The sequence below is a fragment of the Lethenteron reissneri genome, chromosome 19, assembly GCF_015708825.2.
Source record: "Lethenteron reissneri isolate LAM-NWPU_2019-01 chromosome 19, ASM1570882v1, whole genome shotgun sequence".
In the NCBI taxonomy this organism is placed as follows: Eukaryota; Metazoa; Chordata; class Hyperoartia; order Petromyzontiformes; family Petromyzontidae; genus Lethenteron; species Lethenteron reissneri.
In genome coordinates, this window is record NC_083797.1 from 6,689,022 (window position 1) to 6,701,995 (window position 12,974).

The following is a 12,974-nucleotide window of genomic DNA, read 5'->3' on the forward strand; positions in this document are numbered from 1 at the left end:
GTTTTATTTTAAATATACATGTCATATATTCTGGCATGTAAGCAATGGTGCAAGTCAGGTTGCAATTATTGCAGAGAGCATTAACCTTTATGAAGATTTTGTGCATGCATGAATCTACACGATTAATGTTACCCTCCTATTATTATGAGATACGTTTTGATCGCATGCATGTTTCTCGAAATTAGATTGTGCGTGTGTTTTGCGCGTGCGTATCATTGCTTGTGGCAATGACGAATTCTGTGCAAATATTAGCTTGTAGATGCTAGCGCACATCTTCACACTCAGGCTTCCAATAGAATGAGGCTGCCCTCTACAGTAACAAAAAACCTCCATTCTACGCTACTGCATTCTCATTCTTGGTTTGATTTTGTGAACTCACATGCTTGGTTTATTTCACATAACATTTGGTATGCATGCAAATTGGAGTGTTTTATCTGTGCGTATACGTATATGTGTATACGTGTGTATATATATGTAATCATATATATAAGCTTTGCTTTATTCTTATTTAATTTTGATCTCCCCTTTTCCCCCACCCCCATGGCATAACCCATCCAATTCCACTTTTTTTCTGTCTCCATTGAATCAAACCCTTCCAAACCTGGCCTCTGCCATGCCTCTTTCCCCTCCCATCCCAACAATGTGTTGTGTCTTCTGTCTCTCCCTCTTCATGGTTTCATCGTTCTCCAGCAACCTTCAGCTTTGAGCCTTAGCCGCAATTATGACAAGCCTTGGCTTGTCAACAGCAAAACCTCAACGCCAGCAAGGCCAATTGGCCAAGACTGTGAGAGTCCACCCTTCGAGGTACGCAAACAATGCCAAGTGTGCCTCGGTACTTTAAGGAAGAGTGTCGATTTGAGTGGCTGTTTCTCTTTCTGCTGCCTGCCCACTGGGAAGAGGTTTTCCGCGTTCTCGGTGCGGTATCGGAAATTGTATAACCGTAATCCGGTCACGCTCGATATTTTTTGTTGTTGTTGTTGAGTACATGCTTTGATAAACTGCTTCGAACATGTCTAATATTGCATTGGTGAGGAATGGAACTAGTTTTTTTTTTAGGATTTTGGACTTTAATCATTTACAACACAAAGTGTGTGGGTTTTTTTTTTCTGGATGGCTGAAAAGTACAGGGCGATCCAATTATAGACATCCCACTGTTTTATTACGACCCGGGTCTCGTGGTTACAAGAGGAAATTGTCTGCCTCCCGCCCCCAACTTTCACCTTGTATAACCCTGTTGGAGTTTTTGTTTCCTTGTTGGGCTATATCTGAGACCACACACGTGTCTGTGACAAAATCACGAGTCACCAGTCGCCTCGACTTACGCATGACTGAATAACAACAGAAACCTACGTGTGACTAAGTATATGAAGAAACAACGAAAGTTATATAATAAATGGATGGAGATAGGTGGGACACACGTGTGAATTCAATGTTGTTTTACCTCATCTTATATTAATTTTATTATAGTGGGATATCTGTACATGGATCACCCTGTGTCAACAGCAAATGCTACTGAAAGGAATAAAAATGCAAGCTAACATTTTGGACATTGAACTTGTGGATGTCCATAGGTTCGGCTTGCAATTGTATTCCTACTAACTGTATACCTCTTTTATTTTAACAATAATTTTCAGCCATCAACAATCCGCTGCTGAAAGAAGGCCTCCCCATGCCATTGCAGTCATGTGGGTTTAACCGTAAAGTACTTTACCACACTAGTCAGTCAGAGTTGGTGAATGGGGGGGGGTGTGTCCATGACCTGTTCAGATATCGCCACGGGTGTTTGCCATGGCCAGGAATTAAACTCAGGTCGTGCTGAATTCACGGCATTATGTGCTATGCAACTATAAGGATCACCCCTCCCTTGTATTTTACCAAAGAACACACGCTAAAGTAACCCCTGTCAATATTGGCTGGAAGATTATTATTATTATCAACTAACTTATAAGAGACTGTATATTGAGTTACGAAAATAACGGAGAGATGTGATGAACAGCACGGTAGCGAGGCCCTAATGTGCTGTTATTCACTGTTCTTCACATGCCCCTGGCAGGTCACTCCTGTGCAGGGCAGCAGACTCCGGCCTCCGGGTTACCTGTCTGGCAAAAGCCTTCACACCGGCGACGACAGCCTGACGTCAGACTCTGCCTCCGAAACGCACCCACCGTGCACGCTAGGTGAGTTGCTGGCATTTCTGGGAAGGTATTTTTTTATTTAAAACTCCCTTCCACGCTCGTGCGAACGACTTACTGCTGAGTTTTCAGAATAATAAGTGCGGGGCAGAGGTCGCAACCGGGTACCCGATACCCGTACCCTGCCCGATACCCGGCTACCCGTACCCGGCCAGGTACGGGTACCCGTTTGCGACCCTGGTGCAGCTGGGTACGGGTACGGCTAGACCGTGAGTCACTGGTGAGTAACCGTTTATCACTCATTTCCCAACGTCTTGTCTCTTTTCACAATTCAAGTTCCTAGAATCAACCCACCCGCGCCTGCAACATGGCTTCATCCCAGAGGTCGCAATCAAGTACCCGATACCCGTATTCTACCCGTACCCGGCCAAGTACGGGTAGGGTACGGGTACAGCCGGGTACGGGTACGGGTACCCGTTTGCAACCCTGGTGCGGCTGGGTACGGGTACGGGTAAGGAATCAAAACCCGTTTGCGACCTCTGGTGCGAGGGGGGGGGGAATTGTGGCAGTCTCAAATGTCCTCGTTTTTGTGGCGGTTCATTGTAGTGGAAGTATCGTGTGGCACATGAGTGCTCTTCAAAAATAATGATTGTATGATTTTTTTTTAAATCCCAGGTCTTGAAAAACACTCTTGGTTTCAGTGGGCTGTTACCTAGTCACAAAGGTCACCTATATTATATGTGTGCATACTCATAGAGCAATGCGCTGGCCACAGTAAATAGCTTGAGGTTATTTATGTTTGTATTGTTTTCAACACTTGATGACGGTCTCCCTTAATTATAGATTTGAAGCTTTCGTGACTGCAAGGAATCATACTCTTAGTTCTTTCGGTAAAGTTATGTAGGTAAAAAAATTAATTAAAATTAATAAAAATGAAACAATAAAAATCACGACGTTTCGGAGGCAACACAAGTCTCCGTCATCAGGTGGGACCATCACAGCCATTATACTGCGTCACAGCCAGAATTTGGCTGTGACGGTCCCACCTGATGACGGAGACTTGTGTTGCCTCCGAAACATCGTGATTTTTATTGTTTTATTTTTATTAATTTTAATTTCATTTTTTACCTACGTGACTTTGAATGTTACAGTGCTGAACATTGCATGGATTCTATGTCTGGCATTTAATGAGTGTAAATATGATTGTAGCCAGAGTGCAGTGGTTAGCACGCTAGTCTTTCAATTCAGACGTAGCTGGTGTGACCATTGAAACATTGGAGAAGGTTATTAAATCCCCCCCCCCCTGTCTCTGTCCACCCAGCAGTATAAATGATTACACTACAGATAGTCAATCGGCATGTTGCATACAGTGGGGTTAAGTGTTGGTACTCCCAACTCTTCCGAGACATCTGGCCATCGTTGAAGGGTAGGCCGAATATGCTCCAGAGGGGCTCTCTAGAAATAAGATGGTGCAAAGGCATGCTAAAAAACACACCAGGAAGGCACCGCTCCCATCATCGCTTGTGTATCGTGTCGGTCACTACCACATCGCACGGACAGTTCTCTCTGCCTTGTCTACCACTAACTCATGAGAGATTTGAAAGTGTGGCTGTATTATCGCTTAGGCAACCGACTCAAAAAGGGTCGATAGTGGTGAGGCCATCTATCCAGGCAGCGGTGAAACATTACGGACTCGTCAGTAGCGGTACAGTCATCAGCACCATCTAGGGCAAGGAAGGGAAGGCCCTTCTATGCCAGCATTGGCTTGAGGGGAACGCACTTGCTGAACCGCGCCATTCATCCCCGTTCTCACACATGTTTTGCGTGCGCGCGTGTATCACCTGCAGCCGATTCAAGCCGGTCCCCCAGTCGGACGAGCAGCGCGCTGGGCAGCCGCACGGGCAGCCGCCGCGGCAGCGAGTCGTCCGAGTTGGACGCTTCGGAGCGCTCCATCCTGCAGTCGGACAGCGAGCCACGGCCCGCCTCACGCACGGGCGCCCGGCAAACGCCCAAGGGCTCCAAGATCCCCACCACCAACTCGGCCACCAAGCTCGGCGGCCCAGCGTCCTCCTCCGCCTCATCGGCCAGCAAAGGCGCGCGCAGATAGTGACCGGGGCGGCACCTGGGCCTCCCAACCCCCCCGCCCCGCCCGCCACCTCCGCCGTCGCTAGACGAGAGCTGAAAGAGATGTAAATTATTTGTGTAAGAATAAAGGAGAAAACAAATAAAATATATAATAATGGAGCTTGCAACGCAGCAGCAGCAAAAGTGACCTTTGTTTTATGCTACGGATGGCCTTACTTATGTAATTTGTGCGTTTTACAAGGAGGTACTTTGTGAACGAATGTCCATAATAATTGTTCATCTTCATTGTTGTCGCCGTCGTTGATAATGTTTAGAAATAGCTCACCTCTTCACCTCTAATCTTGCTTTGCACGGGAGATGTGTCAGAATTGGATGGCCTGTTTTTGATTGTTTGTAAGGAGACAAGCTTTCGGGGCTCCGTGGAGCTCTATCCATCTTTGTCACTTTTTTTTTAAGTTGTCTTCGGAGCATAAATTATGTGTGACGAAGGCTGCCGAAGAACTTTATATGCACGAACAATGCTATCCATTATTGTCAAACACTATGAGGATACCTCAGTAGAAGGTGAACTGAAACTGCTAAGCATTGCATGGCTCACACTAACGGAACACTAGGTATTAAACGTACACTAGGATATTAAAAGAAAACTGAAATATCTTCAAAGGGATATTTAACATTGAAGACTGGAATTTCGAGAAGCTTGACTTTGTTTAAAATGAGATTAACCGAACTAACTTGGCTGAAAAAGCAAAAGCGTATGAAAGCACTATTTCCCCCCCCCCCCCCCCCCACTCGTTTATATCGGATGTACGGAAATGAAATGAACAACAAATCAAGCCATTTCTAGCTTCAAATAAAAAAAATGGATTTCTTTGCCAGATTTTTCTGTTTCACCCAAGTTTAAACACTACATTAGCAGTTCAACAAATTTTGTTTTGTACAAAAGCAGATGCGCTTGCAATAAAAGAAGCTTGAACAGTTATCCCGAATATTTTGTATTTGATTTTTGCTTCATTTCGTGTTCATGGTCAACAAATATTTGTATTCGGTGTTACAGACGTCAAACACATAGATATGCCATGCTTTGATATATTTCACGAACATTTGCTGCTAAATTCTGATCAACGATAATGGTCACAACATTTGCAATGCTGTTTATGTATAATTAATTGAAAAACGATGGTATTATATGGGCACCTGTATAGGTCTCGAAGTGTATGGGTGACATTTTCATTAAGGTTGCGATAGTCATGTTTGCGAGATTTAATGAATTATAACTTTCTTGCTCCATTGATGGCTAACATTGTAATAGCAATGTTTCAAATAAATTGCTTGGTCATGCTGCAAGAGTACATGTGCTAAATACGAAAGAAAAATTCTGCTATTCTAAAAAGTTACATAAGAGTAATGTTTTGCTTTTTTTTAAGCAGAAAATCTTTGGATGAAAAGACACTCAAAGATCTATCAATTATGTACTCCACTTTTAATTCATTATCCCTTATAACACGTATACACATCCAATCAAATGTATTATTTTTTTTAGCAGAAAAGTCTATACATCACGTGAACAAGTTCCTTTTTGCTGCTGCCTTACATTTATGCCAGGGCTGTCCAATTTGCCCCGTGGGCCAGAATGAATCTCGTCTAATGCAGCCCGCGGCGTTACTCAAATTACCATTTAAAAATGGCGCCCGCCACGTGTTTTTAATCACGATGATAACATTTACTGCGCACAACTCTGTGGACTAATTACTTGGACGGTCTTGGTCAGAATAGAGCAGTGCTTCTTAACCTTTACTGCAGCCTTTGCACCCCTTTGGTTCCCAATCGTACACAAAAATGTGTAACGTTAATAAATGCATCGGTGGGATGAAACAAAGTCGTTGTTACGTGGCCGTGCTTAATTTGTGTATCGATTTGCCTTCTAAAAAAATCTGCCGATGTCTCGCACCCCCATGGAGGTGCGTGCACCCCAGGTTAAGAACCACTGGCGGAGAGGATGTGTGGAGTCACTGGAGTGGGGAAGGGTGCAGAGGGAGGTCATGTGAACCGAGGACCGCTACCTCGCGGTCTAAGTGCTGGAAGCGCGTTCACAGTGCATCTCACTTTCATCATTCTCGCTGCATCTCTCTCGTATCTCAGTACACAGTATTCACATCTCTCTCATGTCTTCCGTATAGCTCTTCCGAATACTCCTGAAATAAAGTTATAAGTTGTCTCATAATAAGGCTGTGACCTCTGGCTCTGCATGTTAATCAATACAACCGTCAATTCAAAAGGTGTGCACACCTTTACGCCAATGGCATTGCTTAGAAAGAACTTATGTTGAAACATCCTGCACTGCCATTCCAAAATTGGCCTATATTTTTTTTTACAGAGTAATCTGCACCAAATGGAGTATCGCCTTTTAACTGCATCATGACCGGAGATTATATCTGTTCAATTCTTTTAATGGAATACAATTTGTGAACATCACCATTTAGAGCATTGCTTGATACCTGCTACAGATAAAGTGTGTACCCAATGACTGCTCTGCATTATACTGATCATGAACTGTTAACCTCTTAATGGGACCATGGACCATCGACTATTAGGTGGCCGTCTTGTCTTATTGTTGTTTAATGATTGTCGTGCGTGTAGCCACTGGATCTTGTGAACTTGATTGGCCATGCGTGTGTGTGTGCGTATTTATGTTGAACTTATATTCTTGGTTCTTTCGGTAAAGTCACGTAGAAGGGAAATAATAAAATATTGTTTTATATTTTTATTATTTTATTATTTCCCTTCTACGTGACTTTACCGAAAGAACCAAGAATATGAATCACTGCAGTCACGAAAGCTTTAAATCAAAATTTATGTTGAACTTCTTTCGCACCGTCACCTCCATGTGGGCACCGCTCATTTGCGCCTGGACCAAAGCATTTTTGGAGTCATCACATCTATCCTTTCATTTTAAAAACCCCAAAGCAGTTATAATTCGGTAGATCTTACCAGATAGCTTAACGCTTATATACTTACACAGATGTACTGCTTAAACGTATGCCAAGACAGAGAATATTCGGATAGATATCAAGGCGCGTCTTGTTACGTGAACTTCGGGTGTGCTTTCTTATAAATACAGCGCAATAGGACTTAAGAGCAGTCCATAACTCGAGCTGCGTGCCTTCAAGCGTTCTCCAATGATCAGCAGGGACCCAGGGCCACACCTGAAGCTGCCATGTGGGGTGGTTTCAGGGCAATCCAGTTTGGAGAACTCACCTCAACAGCCTCACCCAAGTGAATGGTAAATAGCTCACTTATACGCATTGCTCATTTTTTTTGGAATAAAATGTTTGCGTTCGTGGTCTGCAGTTATTTTAAACGTGCGTACTATAATCATGGTCTTACACTACGGGCGAATTAACAGTTGTTGGTGAATACCAGCTCTAGGTGCACCATTGAAATCTACTGCAATGCAACATATCCAAAATAACCGGTTTTTTATTGGGGAGGGAGGGGGGGGGGAATTGGTAATGATTATTGTGTTGAAAGTGGAAAGGGTTGTTTTCTTTACAGAAATAACTTAAACAGTGAAACAGCATACACGTTTAAAACTGTAAAGATGGATCCGTTCACCCACCCCCCTTTGTTCAGATTTCACGACATAAGTTGGTATCACTTGTAACCAAATGAGGTCCCAAAGAGATTGATTGTTGTAAAGAGGGGCGGGGGGGGGTGAAGCGAGGACAACTCGAGTGAAATAATTAATGGACAGGCCCACGGGATACGGGATTGGTGGAAAATAACGAGATGGAAAATAGTGGTGGGGAGGAGGTGATATAAAAGTGGTGTCACGAGGAGTGTATGCACACACAGCGTAGACGCACGGTAGATGCGTTCCAAAAAAAACCGCACGAGACGTCTGCCTGCCGGGTAGCGCACAAAGTGAATGCACACAGTACACGCACATAGTACACGCGTAATGACGACCTGACACACTTCTCTTGAGATGGCACTTTATTGAAGACACGGTGACACATGACATCAGGCGGAGACCCCCACTGCAGCAGCCCCGAGTCTCCCGCGCATCTCGCCCTTTTATACCGACACGAGGCCACGCTCCCCCTTCCCGAACTTTCTCGCTGACTCTGGACGCTCGCTCCGCCGGCAGACTCCACCGTCCTCTTCCCTCGCCTGACCACGCTCTCTTCTCGAACATTCCCGTGGCCACTAGTCCCTTCGCACTCGCAACTGACTCCCTTGCCATTACCTCCCGTAGCCACTAGTGCATTCGTACTGTAGGCTGACTCCCCTGCCATTACCTCCCGTGGCCACTAGTGCATTCGTACTGTAGGCTGACTCCCCTGCCATTACCTCCCGTGGCCACTAGTGCATTCGTACTGTAGGCTGACTCCCCTGCCATTACCTCCCGTGGCCACTAGTGCATTCGTACTGTAGGCTGACTCCCCTGCCATTACCTCCCGTAGCCACTAGTGCATTCGTACTGTAGGCTGACTCCCCTGCCATTACCTCCCGTGGCCACTAGTGCATTCGTACTGTAGGCTGACTCCCCTGCCATTACCTCCCGTGGCCACTAGTGCATTCGTACTGTAGGCTGACTCCCCTGCCATTACCTCCCGTGGCCACTAGTGCATTCGTACTGTAGGCTGACTCCCCTGCCATTACCTCCCGTGGCCACTAGGCCCCACACACCGCATGCAGGGTCTATAGTCATTACACATGCACACAGTCCACACAGTTGTCCCACCTCCGACCACAACATAGCTGCATATGGGTGAATTAAAACGGAATAGAGCGAATTTTCGGTAGAAATAGGTTGGCCACACATGAGAAATCGCACAAACCGAACCCGTATAAATCGAGGGACACCTGTATAGCGTGAAACAATTATATCCAATGACCAATGAGGAATCGCGTGAAATCTGTTAAGCAAAGCATTGATATTTATTTAACAATATGCAAAAGCAATATCGAAAACATAAATATAATTGAAAGAGATTCAGCAATCGAAAGTTACAAGGCAGTTGGCAGGCTCAACATTCAACCGACATCAAATTTACATTTACTTTCTAGAATATTACCATTCATCCCATCCACAGCAAGTAACACCTGTCGACATTTTGAGAGGGACCAGTTACTTTTTCATTAAATAGCTTAAACATGAAGGTGGCCGAAGAACGTTAAGGAGACTGCTTCATTCATTTCTTTACACCAATTTTTCAGTGTGTAAAACACAACATCGAAAGGAAAACATTGACATTCCGATGTTATCGTAGGGATGGCTACAACATCGATGTCAACGCATCAAAACCAAGAACATCCCCCCTGCACCCTCCCTTGGTGCTGCTGATCCTGCATAATGCATGGGCATAATATGACTTTGAAACCCCCCCGCCCACCTCCTACGCATTTCCCATGAATATGCTAAATTCCTCTTGATATGCACATTCTTTTGTTAAGGCGCTCCTCTTCCACCTCCTACCCAGCTTATATATACGCTCCTAGCTTGGCAATGTCTCATTCTTCACCTGAAGACGGCTGCTTGCGTTGTAGCCGAAACGTCGTGAGAATTATTTTATTTTATTATGTTTTATTTTTATTGTTTTATTACTTCCCTTCTACGTGACTTTACCGAAAGAACCAAGAAGAAGAACATCGATGTTAACGTTGTTTTGTTTGCCCCATGCCTACTCCACCACGAACGAGCCGAAAGTAACCCGCACCAACGATCCAGGTGAGAACGCTCTCCGCAGGTGCGCGTCACCATGGGACGAAGCGGGCTTCAAAGCATTGAAGACCCAGTTTGACTCCAGGCCACCGTGAAGGTTTCCTAAGGTTTCTGGGAGTTTCTCAGACCACCCCACAGGTGCCAACCTCTCAGCCAACAGCAATCTTGCCTCTATAGAATATTACTTTACAGATTACTTCACAGAACATTACTTTATATATTACTTTACATATTACTTTGCATAATATTGCTATAGAGATTACCTTACATAAAATTACTTTACAGATTACTTTACCGAATACTTCACATAATATTACTTTACAGATTACTTTACATAATATTGCTCTACAGATTACCTTACATAAAAATTACTTTACAGATTACTTTACAGAATATTACTTATTATCTACAATATGTACTACACCTGTTCGTGACGGGTGGGCGATGGGCGACAGGAAATTTCGTAAAAAAATGTGACCATCGTTTATTTGGCGTGAAAAACACAACATCCAAAGGAAAACATCAATATCCTGATGTATCAGTTTGGTTGCTCATTCCTAGACTGAATAGCCTTATACACGGTAACTTGGGGAGTCTTTGCACGTGTATATGTGTGTGTGTTTAAGCAGCTTCTGTTTGTTCGGATAGCGGGGGCTAAACGGGCGCAGCACGGGCTGGAGAAGAGATGGACTTGATGTGGTACAGGAGGATGTTGGAGCTGAGCAGGACTTGGCCAATGACCGGTTTTTCCAGCGGTGTCAAGATCGGCCGCTGTGGAGGAGGCTCGTGAAGGACGCGACTGGGCAATTGGAGGCAGTCCGCCCTCCAACAACAACGGAGGGCGGAGGAGCGACGCTCACAACAATCGGAGCGCGCGCCGGGTGGATAAAAAGCAGCGAGTTGGCACAGGAGGGAGCCTCTTGCCAGTCATCTCAGTCAACCCATGGCACCTGGGTTTGTCACTTGGCCTCAAGGTCCATTAAATGACGTCACGCACCTAGGGGGGGGAGGGGGGTCAGACATCTGTGACGATGTGTGACCGGGGTGGGAGGGGGGGTTGAGAAATGTGACGTCACATCACAATGCGCAACTTTAAATACATTTTAACAATATAATTGTTATAACAACACTAATTTAGATTAATTTTCTTTATTAACTATTTGATTATTTAAATTGACTAAGGTCACCTTTTATTTATTCATTTTGCTTCTCCATGGGAGAATGGAGAAGCATACATTTTGTAATTTTTTTGAATGATTGTTATTAAACATTTTCATTTTAATGATCCTACCAGGGCTTTTCATTCTGTGGAATGAAAATGTGATTGTTATCATTGTACTCTCCATTTTGCTTCGTTTTACTACAAAGTTTCAAGTATTTTTTTAATAGTCATAATTGCGTTTAATATTTGATAATTATGAGAAAATTTCAATATAATATTGTGAGCATCTGCAGTTTTAGTTCGACGTTGGATATTTTCAAGTGAATTTTATGCTAAATTTCAGCTTTCCAACGCCTCCTTTTTAATACGTGTTTCTCCTACAACATCAGAGTGCAGCGCCACATTAAATACGCACTACAATGACAATAGTTTTAAGTGATTTGAAGCATGTTTTATTTTTTTAATGGAAAAAAAAAATTTGGGGGGGGGGGGCTGAGCTTTGTGACGTCATATTTAAAGGGGGTCTGACTTTTGTGACGCCGTGTGACGCCGTGTGACGAGGGGGGGAGGGGGGGTCAAAAATCGGCCAAGTTCAAGGCTGGATTTCGTTAAGTCCCCCCCCCTTCCGCTCTCAACGGCCGAATGGACTCGTCTGGCTCCGCCCACTCGCCTGGCTCCGCCCACTCGCCTGGCCCCGCCCACCGTCAATACTACGTCACAACTCGTCACAGACATGTTGTGACGTCACACACTTCGAGGCGGTGTTGTGAGGTTGACGCTCCACGTTTAAGCTCCCGACAACCACGCTAAGTTTTAGCTACAGGACATTCACTGAGCTCCACTTACAACAGCTGCTTTGGCCATGGAGTTCAAGTTCTTTAAACTGCTCCTGTCGCTATTGCTGCTGCTTCTTGTGGGGTTCGATCCTTCGGCTGCAAAGCCCGTGATGTCCAAAAACAGCATCAGTGCGCCCGAGGGTAAGAGAACCAGGAGGGATAAATAGAGATCCTAATCTTCTTGGTTCTTTCGGTAAAGTCACGTAGAAGGGAAATAATAAAAAAATATCAAAAATAAAACGTAATAAAATAGAGAATTGTATTTTATAAAAATAATAAAAAAGAATAAAAATAAAACATAATAAAATATAGAATTGTATTTTATTATGTTTTATTTTTATTATTTTATTATTTCCCTTCTACGTGACTTTACCGAAAGAACCAAGAAGATGAATCTCTGCAGTCACGAAAGCTTTAAATAGAGATCCTAATTCCACCAGGAATCCACTGATCTCCATTAGGACTTTACACGTGCGCTGGTGATGATAGTGGCATTGTTGGTGGATATGGGCAGCAGTGGCGCTGTGGTTAGCGCGCTGCGATAGAAACCCAGCAACCCGAGTTCGATTTCTACTCACGGCCAACACCAGTGATGATTATCCGAACCGTTCATGGTCCTCCCCGAAGTCGACTCAATCTCACATGTGGACTGTACCTGTACCTGTTGTGTGGTGCGCAAACATCGCCACTGGGGAGACAAGGGTGGTCGGGCATGGTGCTGACCACCAACCCCTCGTGTACCATGTTGGCCTTCATAGTTGCTTGCTTACAGCACTTGCCTCAACAATTTGTTAAAGCTATATGAGGGGTCTTTGTCTTTGTTTTTTGTTAGTTGCTGGATGTTGTGATGCAGGACATGGTGTTGAAGGGAATGCTATATGGTTGCCTTGTAGTCCTCGTGGTTTGCTTTTGCCGATAAGGGTTTGGTGTTGATTATGGGTTTTGTTGGTAGTAGTCGTTGTGATGCAATAGTAGCAATGTTGATGCTGGTAAATATGGACTAAATTGAGGTCCTTCAAATTGGTAAAACA

General features: G+C 44.3%; 1 protein-coding gene across 2 annotated transcripts in view; it reads left to right on the forward strand.

Moving 5' to 3' along the window:
* The window catches only part of LOC133344209 (microtubule-actin cross-linking factor 1-like), a 151,372-nt gene extending 145,276 nt beyond the window's left edge, over positions 1-6,096 (forward strand). For both annotated transcript variants that reach the window (XM_061554252.1, XM_061554253.1), the window contains 3 exons: positions 691-804; positions 2,054-2,177; positions 3,980-6,096. In XM_061554252.1, coding sequence (XP_061410236.1) covers positions 691-804; positions 2,054-2,177; positions 3,980-4,239 — 498 coding nt within the window. In that variant the 3' untranslated portion in view covers positions 4,240-6,096. The remainder of the gene's footprint in view (positions 1-690; positions 805-2,053; positions 2,178-3,979) is intronic.
* Positions 6,097-12,974: the final 6,878 nt, after the last annotated feature.